Below are 21270 nucleotides of genomic sequence, written 5' to 3' on the forward strand. Positions count from 1 at the left end.
GCGCTGGTCTTTCGATTTTCTGCTCAGCTCCGGGCCCTAAGTGGCGCACAAGATACAGTTCTGTCAGGAGCGGGTAAAAATCTGTTAGTCTCCGTAAAAATTGGTCTGGAAATCTCTCGGTTTGGAATTAAACTCTGCGTCAGCCTAGGGGGGAAATTCCATTTATTGAGAAAACTCCGCCTGGCTCCGGACCCTTCCTCACAAGCACGCGGCTTCCCTAGACCCGGCCCTCCGGTGCCCCACACCCTCCCAGCGCCGAGTTACGCCTACCGGTCACCCCGGCGAAAAATGCCCGGCACCGCGGCCGCCACGCTGGACGCCCTGGCCCCACCCCCTCCGGATTGGCCAGACCAATGGGAGCCAAGATAGGCCTGCGTCACTCGGCGCTGGCCAATCGCGGAGGGCCACGATCGTTGAAAGGCTGGGCGCGGCGGGACCGCTCCGCTGGGCGGCGGGGACGCGTACTCGCGTAGACACGCTCCGGCTATGGTGGTGGTGGCAGCCGCGCAGAGCCCGGCCGCCGGGGCACCCAAAGTTCTGCTTCTGTCCGGCCAGCCCGCCGCCGCCGCCGCCGCCGCCGGAGCCCCGGTCGGCCGGGCTCTGCCGGTCATGGTGCCGGGCCAGCGAGGGGCCAGCCCGGAGGCGGCGAGCGGGGGGCCGCCCCAGGCGCGCAAACGACAGCGCCTCACGCACCTGAGCCCCGAGGAGAAGGCGCTGCGGAGGTGGGCGAGGGTCGAGGCGCGGAGCCGGAGGGCGAGGGCCTGGGGTCTGGGACCGAATTCGAAGGCGAGACAGGGACCTGGGGCCGCGCTGACTGTCCGCAGCGCTCAGGCGTTGGTGGCCGGGCCATTCCGGTGCCAGCGTGGCGCGGGGCGGGGCAGGAAGTCTGGACTAGCAGATCCACCGCGCTGGGTGGAGTCCAGAGCTGCGCAGGCCTTTTTTATTTACTTCTTTTCTATCTGATTAGAGATAACCAGAGCTGGGTATCAGGGTACCTGGGTTCCAGGCCCTCTAGCTGTGACCACAAACCCGTGGTCAGCTTTTCTGAACTTGGGCTGTGACATGAAGCCAATTGGTTAACCTACTTTTTTTGGAGGCGCACGGAACTGAAATGTCAGCTGTTGAAGGGGGCTGGGAGCGCTGTAAGGCTCACTAGTCAAACTCAGCCTCTGCATCCTTAAAATGGTATCTACTTCAGGCTGCTGGGGAGATTGAGAAATGCCTAGTACTTAGTTCTCCGTAAATGTTAGTTCTCTTATGATCATTGTGCTTTGTGTGATTTATGAAGTGCCTCCTGGAGTAGACACGGGCCTAGGCTTTCAGCACCAGGGCGAAAGTCGCATCAGCCTCTCCCTCTTTTGAGTTGGGTTTAGGGAGGGAGGGTTTATGTTCTAGCGCGATTGCAGCCTTTACTAGATTTAATCAGTCCAGGTTGGATCCTGTTTGAGGGGATTGGAGTCAGGAAGCAACGGGGGAGTAGAAAGGGGAGGAGGAAATATCTTATGATGCAAGGTGAATAATATTTGTGTCCAGCCTTTGTGCTGTGGCCAGGGATGAGACGGAGGTGGATGACTCAGTATGGGGGAGAGTAAAGTAGGTCTTCAAGCTAGATTCACAGAAGGCTGATTTTTTTTTTTTTTTTTTGCTTTTGTTTTCTTGAGGGGAGGAGCCTGAAGTGTATTTTACCATTAGTCTACCTTATACTGTAAATTAAAATGAAAGCACCAGGTGGCCAAGTTTTCAAATAAAGATATAAATAAGGTTTGAGATGACTCAGTGTGGTATATCTCTTTCTGTTCTCAGGAAACTGAAAAACAGAGTAGCAGCTCAGACTGCCAGAGACCGAAAGAAAGCTCGAATGAGTGAGCTGGAGCAACAAGTGGTAGATTTGGAAGAAGAGGTAAAAATACTTAAGGCCTAACTCGTATCTTTTATCCATTGTATATCTTTCCCTTGGTTAATGGTTGCTTCATCTCCTTTAGAAGACAATTGGACATATAATTAAAAGTTAAACTTTTAGTTAATCTAAGTTAGGGTAGATAGGTAGTTAGTTAAGTGGTGAAGCTTGATGAGAGCAGAAATGATTGACCCTCTTGGCATTTGGTGCTAGCTCTATCTCAAAGCTGGTGAATTACAACATTACAACAATGTTTTATCAGTTAGTACTAAAAAATTAGTAAAAGCAGATAGGAAATCATTGCTTAAAGTTGAGACCTTTTCTGGCTTATCCAAAAGTCCACTAACGGTTCCCTTCCCCTTCTAGGGTCTACTTGTTACCTAAACTTAAATTGTTGCCAGTTACACATCTTGAATACATAAGCATTATTTGTGGTGTTCTTTTTTTTTAACATGTTGATTTTACAGCCCACCACTACCACTTTTATTATTACCCACCAGTTCAAGATAGGATTTTTTTAAACGTCATATTTAAAATTAAAAGCCACAAGTCACTAAATTAAAGCCACAAGTCACTCTTTGTTGAAGTCTCTATTAGTAGTTGGGGGCATTGTGTTATATGTGACCCCGTGAGATGGCACTTCCTAAATAGCTTTTTTTTTGTAATTATAACCTTGCCTTCTAATACCCACTGTGAACAACTTCATAAGCATAGAGTTTTCCAAAAGACCCGGGAGAAGGAAAGGAAACCTACTGTAGTGAAACGCTGTCAGGTGGATTCTTAAGTGAAGGAATTAGATGTCTTAATAGCCTCTTCTGAACTTTCTTCCAGAACCAAAAACTTTTGCTAGAAAATCAGCTTTTACGAGAGAAAACTCATGGCCTCATAGTTGAGAACCAGGAATTGAGACAGCGCTTGGGGATGGATGCCCTAGTGACTGAAGAGGAGGCAGAGACCAAAGTAAGTCATGTCCTTTATTTGGTGCCGTATGTGAGAACTGGTTTTAAGTGACATGACCTCTTTCTTTAATGATACTTATTCATTTTTCAAGAGTGTAGCGAATAGTACTAAGTCCTAATAATTAAAATAAGTTACATGACTCTCCAAGAGCAAGTACTAACAAATGCCAGTGGTCGACAAGATATATCTACCATGCCAGCATTAAGGAGAACCAGGATAAGAGAGCCAGTCAAACCTGACTTTGAATGCTACTGAAATTATAGTGGTTCTTTGATGAATATGATTGAGAAGAGAAGGGATTCATTGTGATAGTGACACCTTTCTGATAGAAGAGTGATGTATGGGTTTTAATTTACGAATCATGGCAAGTTCAGTGATAATACTTAAGTGGTCTAAGGTTGACAGTAGGGCAGTTCTACTCAGAAGATAATGTTTAGGACAAACTTTTAAAAAAATTACTATCCAAAAAGATTCTGGGCTGAAATTCACTATAGAACTTTATTACTAGGAACGTTATTGAGAATATAAGTAAGATATTATTTAAGAATATTGGTCCTGCCTGAATCTTTGCTTGGGGAAGAAAAATGTTTCATTGTACAGAAAATCACAATGAAGTTAGTCTTACCTTCCTTTTCTTATCTCTTCTTGAGGAGGGCTCGAGAAAATGGAAATAACAAAGGTTTAAGGGAAAGGTTTCGGCTCTAAAGAATAGTTTTCTAGCTTTCTTGAAAGTCAAGAATCACAGCTTCCTGGCAAGTATTTCCCTGGGGACTCTCAGCTGTTGGAGCTGTTCATTCACTATGGTCTTTCCTCCCAGGGGAATGGAGCGAGGCCGGTGGCCGGGTCTGCTGAGTCCGCAGCACTCAGACTACGTGCACCTCTGCAGCAGGTGCAGGCCCAGTTGTCACCCCTCCAGAACATCTCCCCATGGATTCTGACGGTGTTGACTCTTCAGACTCTGAGGTAGGGCTTATTCAGGTTTACTAAAGAGGTGTATAACTATTTAATTCCATTTGTTTGATGCCTGACATCCCTAACCAGACATATGAGGGCAGAGAAGGTAGTTTCGGTTGAGTTGGAGGTGAACATTAACTACCTTCCTATTTCCAGGTGGTTTAGGACATGGAGTGGAGTATAGATAAATGGGTCTGGTGGGTCCTGGAGGTCATCCTATAGCCTAATGATTAATTTACATTTTGGAACCTAGCACTAAGGTAGATTCTCAGTGCATTCTAATAGTTGAACTCCATTTAATTTTTCCTTTTACAGTCTGATATCCTGTTGGGCATTTTGTTCAACTTGGACCCAGTTATGTTCTTCAGATGTCCCTCTCCAGAGTCTACCAGCCTGGAGCAGCTCCCAGAAGTCGACCCAGAAGGACCCAGTTCCTTACCCGCACCCCCCTCTCCATCCCTGGGGACGTCATCAGCCAAGCTGGAAGCCATTAATGAACTGATTCGTTTTGACCACATATATACAAAGCCCCTAGTCTTAGAGATACCCTCTGAGACAGAGAGCCAAGCTAATGTGGTAGTGAAAATTGAGGAAGCACCTTCCAGTCCCTCAGAGAAAGATCACCCTGAATTCACTGTCTCAGTGAAGGAAGAACTTGTAGAAGATGACTTCATTCCAGAGCTGGGTATCTCAGATCTGCTTTCAACCAGCCACTGCCTGAAGCCATCTTCCTACCTACTGGATGCTTATAGTGACTGTAGCTATGAGGGTTCCCCTTCTCCCTTGAGTGACATGTCCTCTCTGCTTGGTGTAGACCATTCCTGGGAGGACACTTTTGCCAGTGAACTCTTTCCCCAGCTGATTAGTGTCTAAGGAGTGATCCAATACTGATGCCCTTTTCTTGACTATTACACTGCTGGAGGATATAGCACAGAAGCCTGTGCTTCATTCAGAAAGCCAAAGTAGAGGGTGTATGGTCCTAGAGAATTCCTCTAAAGTATTTGTTCAAACCTCATAGGTCACCCCAAGTATTGTCTTTTGACATTCAGCAGTCCAGGGTACACAGATACATTACTATAATCCAGAATTAGAGATTCTGAGGTTGTACCTTTATCTTAAGGGCAGTGGTTTGCCCTAAAGTATTTACGTAAGCATCACTAGAAAAGTGTCTTAGACATGGAATTAACGAATGGCCCTTTATCATTTCTCTTTACCCATCTTGGCATCCCAGGCTTGCCTCTGATCTTAGGTCCTTTAGTTTGCTTCTGCAAGCAGAGAGGACACCTACCTGAGGGGGCTCCTTTTCCCTCATCATGTACAGTTCAAGTAAAGATCAAGAATCTTTTGTAAAATAGAAATTTACTATGTAAATGCTTGATGGAATCTTTCCCTGCTAGTGTAACTTTTGGAAGGTGCTTTCTCCATTTATTTAAAACTACCTGTTCAGTTAAAAAGTACAATGCAGTGTCTTTGTTCTTTGATTCCTTCTTGAACCTCAAGTCTTATTGTTGTTATTCTCTCTCGGTTTTCACTGTTTGCCATGGTAGTGATTTATCCCACTTCAGTGAGCATGCCACTTTTTAAAGTGACTGAAGGCTTTCCCCCCTTAATTACTGCCTGCTTCAATTCCTGGCTGCCTGAAGTAAACACTGAGCAGTTACTATATTTGAGACAGTTTCTTCAGCCTAATTGACCAGTATTACAGCTAGTAAATGGCAGAGCTAGAACACTTAACAACTTTTGCTATTAACATGTTAGAGAAGGACATGCCATTAAATATCAATACTTTTGCTATTATTATAGAGATTAAGAGGATTTTCTAGACTCCAACTCCCTGGGTTCAACTCTGCCACCAGTTCAGCTGGGTAACCCTGGGCATAAATTACCACTTATTTCCTCATCTGTAAAGGGGTATAATAGTATCTCTAAAGGCTGCTAGAGGATTCAAAGAGACGATGCATTATAAACACTTAGTATATGCCAGGCACCATCCCAAGCACTCAAAAGTTAACTGTTATCTCCTAATCCACTTTGGAAGGGTTTTAATCTCTTACAGAATTATATACACTCTAGGATATGTTTCACAAAAGAATGAACCTGTTACAACCCCCAAACTACAGACTTGATAACCTCATCATCCAAGGTGCATCTTTTCCTTGGGAATCCACTTACAAGATATTAAAGGAGTCCCCTAATTTATAGAAATTATTTTACCCATGCCAGCATTCTGTGCCAGTGTTAGTAAACTACTGACTACCTCTGGGGAGGTCAGAGTGAGTGAGCAGACCAAACGAGATGGGATTCGAAGAATCCCCAGCAGCAAGGCAAAGCAGGCTATGGTTACAGCCAAGTACAAGGGAATGCCTTTGGTGTGATTGGGGGCGTGTCCACAAGCATACTAGTAGGCAAGAGAGCCTAAGGTCCCTGGTTGCTGAAACCAGAGCCCAATCCTAGTACTTGGCAATGCAAACTTGCTTAATCTCTGAGTTTCTGTTTTGTAAGTGTAAGAACAATCCACCAGCTGCCCCACAATTAAAAACCTGATCACCAGATTTTCTAGAACTGAAAACAAGTGCTGAGAATCTATTTAGGGATTGTGTAGGCAGATGTAATTACAGATACATTTTAGCTTTCAACATTATAGAACAAGCATCTGAAGACTGGGGCTCAACTAATTTACATTCAATGACATCACGTGAAAGAAACAGCTGTACAACAGGAATAACACACAGGACACAACCTGTGTAGATTGAGTTTTCATTTCCTGCACAGATGGGTGAAAATTACTAAACACTCAGGATATCCTATCTTCATACTGAAACACTAAATGGAATGGTTAGAAATAAAAACATCTTTCTCTGCAAAACCAAAGCAAGATTTCTGTTAAATGCAGAAGGTTGTCCATAACTCAAAGCAGCAGGTGACAGATACCTGTACACCATTTCCCTGGGCCTTGTAACACCAATGTGTGCTTCTCTGCTTTTCTACTAGGTGTGTTACTGGAGCAGGCAAAGTAGGGACAGAACTGTAGGCAGAGGTAATTAATACCTCCTACTCCAAGAATATTTTATGGCATCAAATTCTAATCTTCTAAGATTAAATCTTTAACTAACTTCTAAAGTTAATTAGGGACAGGAAGACTGGCTTGTTTACCCACTAACCAGTTGCTGAAAGACAACATTCCTGTCTTGCTGGAGCTATATAGTCTTAACACCACATAACTGCATGTAGCTCATCTCTCAAATGCCACTAGTAGAATATCTGAACCAAACTGATACATACAAAACTATATTCCCTCAAGGAGTTTAAAGTTACACTGCCTGAACCATACTTTATTGTAGATTATTTCAGTGAAACCTAAACATGTTAGGTATTGCTGTAAAAAGACCACTGGTCAAGTAGGAACCCTGGACCTGGTGAATTGGATTATTATACTAAATTGTCACTATCTACTTAGGCTTAGTTTACAAATCTATAAAAAGATAACTTTTAGCTATGATTTCCAAATTTTGGTAAAGAAAACAATATCCTGAGTTTTCTGTAGCCGCAACTCACTCTGCCTGCCCACAAATCAGGGATCCACATTTATCAACTAATGGTTGTAAATATGCACACAATACCGCCACCCAGTGACCTGTCAACTCAAGAAAGGAATGACCATGTAACTGGACATCTAGAGGAATTTTCCTACTCCCTATTTTTAAAGGTCCCAAACTTGATTTCATTTACTTAAGTGCAGGAACACAATATCTCAAATAGTCCAAAACACTTAAGTTTTATTGAAAACAAAATACAAAAACACCAGATTCTCATTTTAAAGTAAAATTAACAGCATCTTCCACAACTTTCCAAGTACTCCACCATCCTTATCACTATTAAAAAACAAAACCAAGTTCCAGATACAAAATAATTAATGAACCCACTGGTGAACATTTTTCTCATGGTTCTAGTTTCCACTCATTTTTAAAATTTTACATTTGCACCTTTTCAAGAATGAGTAGCAATTTTTATTTGATTAATATCTGTGAGAACCGCACTTAACTTTCTTCATATGAAATAAAAAAAAACAAAACCACACACACCCTAATCAAACTCAGAGAAAATACACATTTGTTCATTAAAGCTCACCTGCTTTAGATAATTTTTTCTCTTCACACATTAGCATAGTAAGCCAATGTTTGATCCATGCTGCAAAACCTGTACAAAATGAAGACCTGTTAATTCCCTAGGGAAACCTTAAGGCAAAAGCAAAAGCCTTACTCTACAAAAGAAAAACAAAGCACAGGCATGGGGACTGTGGAGATGGCTCAGATGAGTAAGCACCACATGGATGAAGACAATTTTTGTACAAACATATGCAGGATAAAGTTTAAAAAGGAGCATTGAACATCCATGTTTCCTGCAGAAATAATGATCATGTCAGGTAAAATGACTTCTGAAACAAGTTCTGCTTGGATCTTAACAGAATCTTATTAGTTCTCTCCTACATATACCCGTGGTATCTGAGCCTTGTTTCAGAGCTCTTCTTTCCTCCTGTTCACTGTACAGACCTGGATCCCAGGCCTGCCCAACAATCCCTATAGAAGACAGTGTTAGTGTGCTTGGGTCCTTCTTTGGAAAGCTGTCACCTCTCCTTCACCTGAACACTGGGACTAACTCCAAATTCCAGGCAGTCACTTCATGTTTTTGAGCTGTAGCAGAACAAATGCATGGAGGTTTAAGGCTACAAACTTTACAAGTTGGTCCCATTAACAATTACCTAGAGGCAGGAGTTTTTTAAACGGCATGAATCAAACACTTGCACGTTTCAACAGAATACAGTTTACATTCATCTCTAAATCTGAGATTAAGAAACTATTAGCTGGTTTCCAACTGTTTCAATACTGGTTTGAAGTTTGAATAATTTTATTGTGTAGACATTAAATATTTTGTTTAAATATTAAACATTAAATCTTTTCCTGACTATCCAGACAGAAATAGAGAAAGCAGGAACAACAGGCAGGAGAAGAAACAGTCCAGTTAACAGACTTGTGACTTCTATGCCATCTGTAAAAAGGGGAGGGACTTCGGCATGGGTTTCAAAATTGCCTGGGAGCTGCCTCCTAAAGTCACCTCTACTTGGCATAAACCATGTTTTCTACACAAGGTATCTGATTCCAACAAAGGCAAAAGAAACCCAGAAAACAAAACAGAAAGAACTGGGGTGGTCTCCCATTGTCTGCTAAAAGAGCTAGTATTACACTCAATAAGTTATAGTGGATATTCTGTAGCACTAAAGAAATTGTCATTTTACTTCGTACTACTGAGTCCTTGCCACGCAGAAGAGCTCTTCCTGAGAAATAAAAAACTTCAATCCTGGTTACCCTCAGAGGACGCCTTGAGCCTGGTTAAGGTCCTCAAGATGAAGATTTCCTGCTAGCAGGAAGCTATTCTCTAACTTTTAGGCTTACTGCACCATAGTTGAAACAATAGGCAAACTGGCTATTTCAGTAAATCTCAATGTCACTTGCCCATATGTGCTCAGCTAATTATTCAGTCACTGTTTTCTAAATTAACATTAAAAAACTCAACTTGCTTATACAGGCACAACTTTTTTTTTTAACTACAGAAGTTATATGCTGGGCTTAGCTGATACAGCACTGCCCCAGTATTACCTGAGGGATGCTTCTCCCAGAGCCAATTCGCACATGGTTTACCTCACAACCTTTTAAACTATCACTCAAAGTTAATTAAGCTGTAAACATTACTGAATAGCTGGGCTTATCGATTATGCAAGGGAAACCAAGGAGCAACAGTAGCACAAGGCGAAAGAGCCTCAAAGGAAAAACCTTTTCTTTGTATTTTTCATTCCATTTTCAGAGGCAAAGAGGGGAGCCACAACGCTACTGGCTAATCAATATAGCTACAATGAATTGACAATTAATATACAGGTTTCAGAGCCTCTGTTAATTTCCCCAGCATAGGCTTAAGCTACTGCCTCCTTTCTCCTTCTCCCCAATCATATATAGTCACCACTGTAAACAGAGCTCATAACTACATATGAAGTTGTGGCTCGACTGTCGAAGTACACATAGTAGGAGAGCATCCTACTTTCTTAATGCATCTTTTTCAACTCAAGTATCTGAATGATATAAACAATGTGACAGATGACTTAAAAGTCATGCTTACACATATAGCTTCTATACTTGACTTTGCAGAATGTACTCCTTATTCCTTTAATAAGACCCCTAGAAACTGCTTTTCTCTTGAGACAAGCTTCCTTGGCAAAAGTTGAATTCAAGAAATGGCTACCCAAAATGAGAGTCCCACCCCAAATCACAGGTGGAGCTATTACACCCGTTTCAAAACTTTCAAGTCCCTATACTGTACAAGCAGGCTCATGACTGAACACATAAGCCTTCTAAAATTTGACAACTTTAGTATAGAAACTGGTGTCTAAAGTTCCATCTCTTCTTCTGTGCAAGCAGCTGTCTCCAAACTAGTGTAAACAGGCAACCCTGTTTGCCGAGGTTCCAAGAACAGTTCAGTTCTTTGAGGGTAGGCAGTGCCAGCAGCTGCATGCTTAGTTTGGCTTTCTCCTGTGTAGTTCTTAGCATTAGATGACAGCTTTGGCTTATCAGAAAGGAGTTCAGGGAGAGGTTTCCAGAGCACAAGCTCCATGGAAGGACGGCTCCTAAGACATAAAATACAGATTTTTATCAATAATTTTATAACATGAAAATAAAAGATATACATTGAAAAACTAATGTTTGCTACCTAACATCTAAAAACGGATGGGATTAAATAGGAAATTTATGACAATCCAAACTGATCTTTACAGAGGCCACTCAAGTACATTAAATTTTACAGTTCTGCATGCATTTTTAAGCAAACCAACTGGTTGTACTGATGCTGTGATTAGAATATAAACATTCAACATGTAAAACAGAGGCCCTTGATTTATTATAGTGTTTTCTTAAACTGTGGTTAATATTAGCAGATGTGAGCTACTATCTTGTACTAAACCATTATAAATGAAAAAGAAACATTGGCCAAACACACTAAAAATATCTCAGTATGCCTTTTGCTTAGTACAGCTATGAAACATAATGCTTTTTGCAGTAAGCCACTGTCTGTGCCTACCCCACCCCCTCGCTGCCCTCTCCATCTAGTGATGGTTTGATGGTTTCTGGGACCCAAGGGCAAGTAAGGAAAAATAAAACACAAACAATGAAGAACACCCCCCCACACACACACACAAGGCTAGCTTCTGGAAAACTACCAAGAGCAGAAAGTGCTATGTTTTAGGCTGGAGGGCAATGTGACCTGCTTACTCTTGGCTAAACTATCTACCCACCCTAAGGGCTGGGTAGTCAGAATTATAAGATCAAGCTAGGAGGCTAATGCAAAACCCTTGTGTGCTAACATCGAGCAGCAGTGGAACCCACTGTGTCTAAAGACAATACTGCCTCATCTACCTGGCATCAGTGGGACTGTATCCTAAGAGAATTTTTCAGATATCTGACACTTACCCTCACTGAGTACCAAGTCTATCTGAAGTCTTTTCTAGGCAACATCTAAATGGCACTTTATAACTTGCCTACTACAGTTGGCCCTCTGTATCTGTGGGTTTTTGATTCAGACCATTTTATTTTTTTAATTAATTAATTTATTTACTTATTCTTGGCTGTGTTGGGTCTTCACTGCTGCGTGGTTTTCTCTAGTTGTGGCGAGTGGGGGCTACTCTTCGTTGCAGTGTGTGGGCTCCCCATTGTGGTGGCTTCTCTTGTTGCAGAGCACAGGCTCTAGGCGTGCGGGCCTCAGAAGCTATGGCACGCGGGCTCAGTAGTTGTGGCTCATGGGCTCTAGCGCGCAGGCTCAGTAGTTGTGGCACAAGGGCTTAGTTGCTCCGTGGCATGTGGGATCTTCCCAGACCAGGGCTCGAACCTGTGTCCCCTGCATTGGCAGGTGGATTCCTAAACACTGCGCCACCAGGGAAGCCCTCAGACCATTTTATATAAGGGAACTGAGCATCCTTGGATTTTAGTATCCGCAGGGGGTCTTGGAACCAATCCCCCCATGGATATTAAGAGACAACTGTACTTTACAGAGTCAGTAATGACCACTTGAAATCATCAAAGCTCAAGGACTACAAGAATTACAGGGCTATCTTTAGTTCTTATGTAAATGGGCTCCAGGCTGCTTTGCTTTTCAGGTTCTTATGTTTGCTTTCCAGTTGCCTATCCTGTTCTCACACTGTACTGTCACTATTGACTACTATGAGTTTGTCTGTTCTGCTGTTTTTGTGTTTCTACTCTGATGACTGAGGAAACCAGATAACTGAGCTGATCAAACTGGGTCTAAACTAAGTGCAAAATGGCTCTTAGAGCTAAAGGCCTGAGGGGCTACACACTATGAGGTAAGAATATGAGCTGTGGATTGTGGCCTTTGTGATAACTTTTTTGACTGCTGGGAGACTTTTGTTTCCTAGGTCCTAATAGTGGTCCTAGATAACTGAGAGAGCCAGGTAAAAGGTACTTTTGAAATGTGGTTCCTACATCCTAGCATAGGTATTTGAGAGAATGGGTTTTTTTTTTTTAACTTCTTTACTGGAGTATAATTGCTCTACAATGGTGTGTTAGTTTCTGCTGTATAACAAAGTGAATCAGCTACACATATACATATGAGAATGGGTTCTTTCTTGCCAATCCTCCCATTTCCAAATATTAGACTATTAGTGCATTTTAGGACTTCAAAACAACCCAGGGCTGAGTACACAAGGCAGCCAACTCCTGCTTGCGTAGCGTTTTGCTCACCCCAATGAACTAAGAAAAGGTCTCCGACTTGGGCTAAATACAAACGTACTATGCTTTCACTTGGTTGGCGATCAGGAAATATCTAGAGACTGTGTTTTCCCTCCAAGATCATAACTGAATGGAAACCAGAAACCAAAACTTACATGGACTCAATCATTTTCTTTGTAAAGACTTCATCAAATTCCCTCTTCAAACCTGTTTTCATGGTATCAGAAAGGACAAGGCTGGGAAGATGGTTAATATTTCTGTCAGCTTCAACTTCTTCATCTTCGTCAATTATTCTAAATAAAGACAGAAGCGAAGGAAGAAAGAAAAATTATTTAGTTAAGCTATTATATATTTATTAATTGGAAAAAATTTAAAAAATAAAAACAAGGATAAACGCAACAGGTGCTACAGTAAAATATCAAGTAAAATATGAGACTATACCTGAGAAAAAAGTATACACAAAAGAGCTGTTCAACATTTAACCAAAATGTTTTACATTAGAGGCAATCAAATTTGAAGAACGTGTCCCTAAAAACCCTCATTACCAAAAACTAATATTCAGAGATAGTAAGTGAAAATATTTAGTACAGTTCTATGAGAAGAACTTACTTTAACATTTAAAGTGTATACTTTGAGCTTTCTGATTTTTATAGTCTGATATATTGAGGATCAAGGAATCACCAAATGATGAATTAGACTAACTTGAAAGAGTAGAGATGTTACATAGGAACAATAATAAGCAGCTAGATATATGCTGCCCATTTACCTGTCCTCAATTTCCTGAAGCCTCCTTCGGGCAACTTCACATTGTGGTTCTCCTGTTGTCTGATCCATCTCTTCACAAATAACATCTAACATGCCAGGTGCAGAAAGGCCACTAGTGCACGGATTTACTCCATGACCCTCTATATCCTGATGTGCACAAAGAATCCAGTCATTAGGACCAGCACAGAGCCCTGCTTCAGTTAGCCTTTTCTTTCTTACTGGACAACTGAAAAAAAAAAAAAAAAAATCAATGAAAATCCTGGCTAATATAAATGAAATGTGTATCATCCCCCATCTCTAATCAAATTCTTCTACGAAAAACCTCTACTTTTTGACAGTGTGTGATTACAAGATGGAAAATCACACATTTTCTTTTCTGTCATTCTCACAGCCTCCCTGAGATGTTTCCCTTCCCGACATTTGTCAAATTAGGTTGCAACTGCAAGATTTTTGCTTTTCCAGATTAGAAGTGTTCGCTGTGGGAATTTAAAGTCGTTCTTACTTATTCAGCTCTGGAAAGGTCAAGTGGGAAGTAAAGAATACAAAAATCACAAAGTAGCAATTCAGTGCCAGCCATATTTTTTCAAATTGCTGCTGCTCCACTACACTTGGCATATGAGGAGGTAATCTGCAGGCATCCTATATTCCCTTAGGGCAAAAATATTCGCTTCATCAGGTCTGCAGCAAGTACTACAGATGCAAATGATATTGCTGATTTCTTGGTTCTCTCCAAAAATGGCAGAGGCTGTCATTTGCCCTATGGGTCCCTAATAATGGGGTGCACTTTTCTCCTGCCTTGCAACATAAACTATCCTCACTTCCTAGAAATTTTGTATTTCCTTGAGACCTTAGAGTTCATCAAATCCAATTTCTTTGTTTTGCACATGTGGAAACTAGGACCTCGAAAACTAAAGTGCTCCCTCCAAAGTGTCATGTAAGGTGAGTTGTATTGATATTTTGGGTACCAGACCCCAGAGACAGACCCTGAATCCTACCTCTTTGCCACTTTCACTAAAACCTCCTGCCTTGTTAGGGAAATTCAACTGTTCAAGCTCTTACCACGAACTAGTATCTGCAAGTACTATGACCTGCCTGGTGTTTAGCTGAGACCTGTCCTGAAGCAAGTTAAATAGACAACCTGCCCTGCTCTATTTGAGTATTTAGACCAAAAGTACATTACCTGGGCATCACCAAGCACAATCTCAAGACCAGAACACAGCTCTGCAACCAAAAAATTCATTAATGGCTACCACAGCTTCTGATTCTAAACTAAGAGTCAAAGGAAGAAGCATGTATTTTAGAAAGAAATTTCTATTTCATGTCAAGACTATGAAAATCAACATTCAAGTCTCTGGCAATATAAAATCTGACAAATAATAATGCTCTCTTGAACCTAGATTTTTGACTGGAATCAATTATTAAATGAGATGTTTCGTGTATAATTATTTTTAATTCGTAAGAAAGTATTAAGAATGTCTATCCATAAATCAAACATTTCTGTAGTATTTGGATAAAGTATGTGACGTTTTCGAAAGCAGAAGAAAAAGTTATAGACGTAAGAAGTCATGTTGGACTTCCCTGGTGGCTCAGTGCTTAAGAATCCGCCTACCAATGCAGGGGACATGGGTTTGAGCCCGGTCCGGGAAGATCCCACATGTCGCAGAGCAACTAAGCCCGTGCGCCACAACTACTGAGCCTGTGCTCTAGAGCCCATGAGCCGCAACTACTGAGCCCGCGTGCCACAACTACTAAGCCCGCACGCCTAGAGCCTGTGCTCCACAACGAGAAGCCACTGCACCACAACAAAGAGTAGCCCCCACTCGCTGCAACCAGAGAAAGCCCGCGTGCAGCAACGAAGACTCAACACAGCCAAAAAAAAAAAGTCATGTAAGAAAAAGCAGAATGAATCTAGAATATCTAACAATTCAACTATTAAATACAGCTGAGGGACTTCCCTGCTGGCCCGGTGGGTAAGACTCCATGCTCCCAGTGCAGGGGACCTGGGTTCCATCCCTGGTGGGGGAACTAGATCCCGCATGCATGCCGCAACTAAGAGTTCAAATGCCGCAACTAAAAAATCCTGTATGGTGCAATGAAGGCCTGGAGCAGCCTAATAAATATATATATATATTTAAAAAGATCTTTAAATGCAACTGAGTATCAGAGCTGGGTTCTGATCTCTGATCTCCAACATAATTTGGGCTAAATTATTTCATGCCTCTAGGTCCACTTTGCAAATACTTAGAGATCAATGATGATTAAGTCCCAAAGAAAATGGGATATAAAAGACTTTAAAGTTCTGATAAGAGCTATGGAAGTGGCAGGTGGGCAGCACACTTCTAGGTATTTGACATCCAACTGTCCAGTCTCAGGGCCTCAATCTCTCCACGTGTATATCAAAGATGGTTAACTTTTTTTTTTTTAACATTTTTATTGGAGTATAATTGCTTTACAATGGTATGTTAGTTTCAGCTTCACAAAAAAATGAATCAGTTATATAAAAGATGGTTAACTTTTAAAGCCAATTGTTTGTACACTTCAAACTTTTTATTTATGACACTGGAACCCTTTATTCAATAATCTCCTATAAGGAACCCCAAAAGATAAAAGCAAAGAGGTCCCTGTGTATCTACAGTAACCCCAAGGCTATAAAGAACATAAATATTGTCTGGTCCAGAGGTTTTTTATTATTTATTTAAAAAAAAATTTTTGGCCATACGCCACAGCATTCAGGATTTTTAGTTCCCCAACCAGGGATCAAACCCATGCCCCCTGCATTGGAAGCGGAGAGTCTTAACCATTGGACTGCCAGGGAAGTCCCAGAAATGGTTTTTTTTTGTTTTTTTTTTCCAGAAGTGTTTTTAAACTGAGACAACATTCAAATCTACTGTCTCATTAGTCTATGTATCAACCAGATGAGAAAATTCAAAGTTTCTGCTGGCAAAAAAAGAAAAAAAAAAGAACATACACGAAGTTGAAAGACAACAAATCTGGAGAAAACAAAACATATATAATATACTGGCTTCCTTAATAAAATTTCTTATAGATTAACAAGAAAAAGACCAATAAGCCAATAAAAAATTTGCAGAAACATGAACAATTCACACAAAATGAAACACAGATGGCTTAAAAGATGTTCAACACCGCCTATAATTTACAAAATACAAATTAAAACAGTGATCTAATTTCTTTAATTATAAAATGCCTACACTTATAAAAGTACATACAATAATTATGAAACAAAAATCCAGGGGCTTCCCTGGTGGTACAGTGGTTGACAGTCTGCCTGCCGATGCAGGGGACATGGGTTCGTGCCCCGGTCCGTGTACCAGGGGAAAAAAAAAAAAAAAAATCCATGAAAATAATATACAAGGTATAGACTGCTGTCAGAATCCCAAAATGGTACTCTACTCCCTCCTCTCTGTAGGTAAATACTATCTTTTATGGTAATCACTTCATTTTTTAAAAAATACATTATCAAGTATGTAGATATGCAATCTTCAAGGTTTTAGTTTTGCCTGGTTTTGAACCTTATATATAAGGAATTATACTGTATACATATACATTCTTGTGATGTTTCTTTTGCTCATACTGTAAGACACATCTAGGTTGATAGATGTGGGGTTTTTTTGTTTTTTTTTTGCTGAATTGAACTCAGCAAAAAATTTACTTTATCCATTGTACTGTTCAGGGACATTTCAATTTTGAGCTATCATGAACAAGGATGCTATGAACTTTCTTGTACATGTCTCCTGATGAGCACATGTACATACTCAAGAGAAGAACTGCTGGGTAAATGGGTATGTGCATCTTCAACTCATGCGATAATGCAAAACTGTTTCCCAAAGTGTTGTAGCAATTTACATACTCATCCATAGTGTTTGAGAGTTCCTGGTGCTACAGAACCCTCCAGTATCTGGTGGTGGAGTATCTTATTGTGTCTTTAATATGCATTTCCCTAAAGACCAATGAGGTCAAACATCTTTTCATTTAATTGGTCATTTGGATATCCCCTTTGGGGAAATCTTTTACTCATTTTTTTTTTTTAAGACTGTCTGCCTATGAGATGTAATTTTTTACCTATCAGTTAAGTGGTGATCAAAAAATCTCCATCTGAGAAGATGGAGAAACAGGCATTCCCACCCCCAAAGGAGTATAAATTGGCAACAACTTTTTCCAAAATTCAAAATGTATATACTTTAAGATCCAGCAATTTCCCATCTAGGAATCCATTTACCTACTTGCAAATATATACAAAGAACTTAAAAAGAATGGTGGTCCAATGTTCACTGCAGCACTATTTACAATAGCCAGGACATGGAAGCAACCTAATTGTCCATCGACAGATAAATGAATAAAGATGTGGTACATATATACAATGGAATATTACTCAGCCACAGAAAGGAAAAAAATTGAGTTATTTGTAGTGAGGTGGATGGACCTAGAATCTTTCATACAGAGTGAAGTAAGTCAGAAAGAGAAAAACAAATACCATATGCTAACACATATATATGGAATCTAAAAAAAAAAAAGGTTCTGAAGAACCTAGGGACAGGACAGGAATAAAGATGCAGACGCAGACGCAGACGTAGAGAATGGACTTGAGGACGTGGGGAGGGGGAAGGGTAAGCTGTGACAAAGTGAGAGAGTGGCATGGCCATATATACACTACCAAATGTAAAATAGCTAGCTAGTGGGAAGCAGCTGCATCGCACAGGGAGATCAGCTCCATGCTTTGTGACCACCTAGAGGGGTGGGATAGGGAGGGTGGGAGGGAGACGCAAGAGGGAGGGGATATGGGGATATATGTATACATATAGCTGATTCACTTTGTTATACAGCAAAAACTAACACAATATTGTAAAGCAATTAGACTCCAATAAAAGATGTTAAAAAAAAGAATGGTGGTCATGGTAGATTTGTTAGTAATAACGAAGATTAGAATTAACTTAGAAATCTATCACTAGGAGACTGGTTAATTATCTGTACCTAGCCTTACAATAGAGTTCCACTCACCTGTTGCAAAAGAAATTAGGTAGAACTCTATGTGCCCATATGCAACAAGCTACAGGAGAGTAAAATGAAAAGATCCGATGTGTTGCAGTGTGAACAGTATCTTACTTACAATGTAAAAAACCAGAACTATATACAGTCAAAAACTTGTAAATTTTTACATTATCTTCCTTAGGAGACATAGGAAACAGGCAACAAGGGTAACTTCTGGGGAGAACTGGGAGCAAGGAGTGTAAGACTTTTCAATACGTAGCCTTCTGCGAATTTTTATTTTGTGCATATAACAATATTCACATGGCTCAAAGTTCAAACATTACAATCGCTTATATATATTTTTTAACATCTTTATTGGAGTATAATTGTTTTACAATGTTGTGTTAGTTTCTGCTGTATAACAAAGTGAATCAGCTATATATATACATATATCCCCATATCTCCTCCCTCTTGCGTCTCCCTCCCACCCTCCCTATCCCACCCCTCTAGGGGGTCACAAAGCACTGAGCTGATCTCCCTGTGCTATGCGGCTACTTCCCACTAGCTATCTATTTTACATTTGGTAGTGTATATATGGCCATGCCACTCTCTCACTTTGTCACAGCTTACCCTTCCCCCTCCCCACGTCCTCAAGTCCATTCTCTACATCTGCGTCTTTATTCCTGTCCTGCCCCTAGGTTCTTCAGAGCCTTTTTTTTTTTTAGATTCCATATATATGTGTTAGCATACGGTATGTTTTTCTCTTTCTGACTTACTTCACTCTGTATGACAGACTCTAGGTCCATCCACCTCACTACAAATAACTCAATTTCGTTTCTTTTTATGACTGAGTAATACTCCATTGTGTATATGTGCCACATCTTCTTTATCCATTCATCTGTCGATGGACACTTAGGTTGCTTCCATGTCCAAGCTATACAATTGTTTACAGAGTGACAAGTTTCCCTCTGACCTGCCCAGCTCCGTTCTCTAAAACGTAACCCATGTTATCAGTTCCTTGGACCTCCTTTCAGACACCTGATGTTTCACACTTTCACTTAAAAACAAATAGTCATGGATATAAAATAGGTTAAATTAAGTGACCGTTAAGTGAATAAAAGGCACCTGAAACTTACTCATCCTCCTCCTCCTCTCGCTTGTGTTTCTTTCTATGGTGAACTGAAACACTGTTGAAACAAACCAGAAAATCAGTCAGCTGAGAAATTTATTGAGCGGGTGCGTTCAGCATCCACTTTCTGGCTCCGATAATCTTGCCCACCCCATTCCCACCAGCGGTCCCCTTCCTTGCCGAGTGGGATGGATATACAGGTCACAAGGTCAGTCAGGTATAGAGACTGAAATCTAAACTTCTCATTTGGTCAAGACCGGGGGAGATAAATTGAGGGGGACCACCGTAGGGAAAACGTATCGGGGCAGGCACCGGGCTAAGCACTTTATTTTACGATCCCACTAGGAGGACCCACTTCTGTCCCAAGTTGCGGATGAGAAAACTCAATGTCCGAGAGGCGCTGAAAGTTAACAGCAGCGGCGGCTCCGCCGCGGTCTGGAGGGAGCGAGGCGAGTGCGCGCCCACGGCAGCTCCAGGCCCGGCTCGACCCGGCTCGACCCGGCTCCCTTCCTCGCACGCCCTGGGCGAGCTCGGACCGTTTCCTCACTTCCCGGGACGCAGGGGGGCCAGGGTCCGAAGCGGACCCCCGCGCTTTGCTACCTCAGGCGACTAACGGTAACCGACTGTGGGGCTCAGTATCCTCATCAGCAACCTGGGGCTGAGAAGCCCCCGCCGAAGGTCGCGGGGAGGGTCAAATAGCCCGCGCCCGCCCGCCCGCCGGCCGAGATCCTCACCGTCCGCGCGCCGCGCTCCCGCCCGGGCTGCTCGGGGCGGCGCGGGGTTCCCACCGCGGGGCCAGCTCGGTGCCGTCCGCCCCCGGCGGGAAGGCCCGGCCGGGGAAAGCCGGTGGCGGCTGTAGGAAGTCCGAGCCGCCTCTCAGCGGGAGGCCGCTGAAAGGCCGGCCAAGCGCGGCCATGGCCGGAGAGGTGAGGAGGCTGCGCCCGCGGCCCCGGCTGCCCGCGGCCCCAGACCCGGCAGCGGCTGCCACAGCGACTGCCAAGAGGCGCCCGCTTCTGAGCCCGCTCCCGACCCCACGTCACGCCTTCTAGAACCCTCCACCCCAAGCCGCCCGGGGCACGCCGGGATTTGTTGTGTGTGGAGAACTGCTGACGCAAGGTCTGCCGGGAGTTGAAGTCCTTGAGGACTACAAACAAGATGGCTGCTTGTCCGAGTCTCCGGGGCTGGAGGGTGGCCCTGGCCAACCTAGAATATGATATAGGTTCGAATCCTCACTCAGCAAGTTATGGAACCTCTGTACCTCAGTTTTCTCAGTAGGAAAACCTGAAAACAGTAGTACCTATGTTCATAAGACCGATGGGAGAATTAAATGGATTAAAACATCTAGAGCCCTTAGGACACTTCTTGGCACATAGTACACGTTAAAAATCAGCTAGTAATTCCTTCTGTGTTTTAATGTAAATGAAGTTGATGATGCCTTAGAGGGAACAGCATGGAGGATGAGGGAAAAACTTAGAGCTCTTCTGAGAGGGACTGGCAAGACTTCCAGGCTCTATCTGGGACACCAGAGACAAAGTCTTGCTAAAGGGCTAGCAGAATTTGTCACCACAACCACTGATCACGATCATTTTCCCCATCTCAGGAAATGGCACCATCATCTAGTCTGAGTTACTTATACCAAAGTCAATGCCCTTCAGCCAAAGACCACCAAGAACACACCTGTAATTGACCAAAGATGGATTTATTGACTTACTGCAGTCAGGGAGTGTCTCAGTAAGAGGGTGTTAGGAAAGGCTTCCTATAGGATTTCTGTGTGTCATAGGGGGATTTGGGGGCAG

The 21270-nt window shown here is 42.2% G+C and overlaps 2 protein-coding genes across 3 annotated transcripts; one reads left to right on the forward strand and one right to left on the reverse strand.

Moving 5' to 3' along the window:
- The first annotated feature begins 443 nt into the window (after positions 1–443).
- Positions 444–5275, forward strand: XBP1 (X-box binding protein 1). The gene is given in 6 exon segments (XM_012538214.3): positions 444–722; positions 1804–1900; positions 2729–2857; positions 3675–3710; positions 3713–3820; positions 4127–5275. Coding segments are annotated over 6 exon segments (1164 nt in total). The 5' UTR covers positions 444–486; the 3' UTR covers positions 4685–5275.
- Positions 5276–7567: 2292 nt separating this feature from the next.
- On the reverse strand, positions 7568–20390 carry CCDC117 (coiled-coil domain containing 117). 2 transcript variants are annotated; one of them, XM_004283768.4, is made up of 5 exons: positions 20209–20390; positions 19482–19532; positions 13361–13585; positions 12750–12887; positions 7568–10484 (listed from the first exon to the last, which is right to left on the reverse strand). In XM_004283768.4, exons 1-5 carry the CDS (start codon positions 20388–20390, stop codon positions 10247–10249), a joined length of 834 nt encoding a protein of 277 aa, XP_004283816.1. In that variant the 3' UTR covers positions 7568–10246. The 2 variants fall into 2 exon arrangements, with proteins under 2 accessions (XP_004283816.1, XP_033268790.1); XM_033412899.2 differs by lacking the exon at positions 13361–13585.
- Positions 20391–21270: the final 880 nt, after the last annotated feature.

This window comes from Orcinus orca, chromosome 15, assembly GCF_937001465.1.
Source record: "Orcinus orca chromosome 15, mOrcOrc1.1, whole genome shotgun sequence".
Lineage (NCBI taxonomy): Eukaryota > Metazoa > Chordata > Mammalia > Artiodactyla > Delphinidae > Orcinus > Orcinus orca.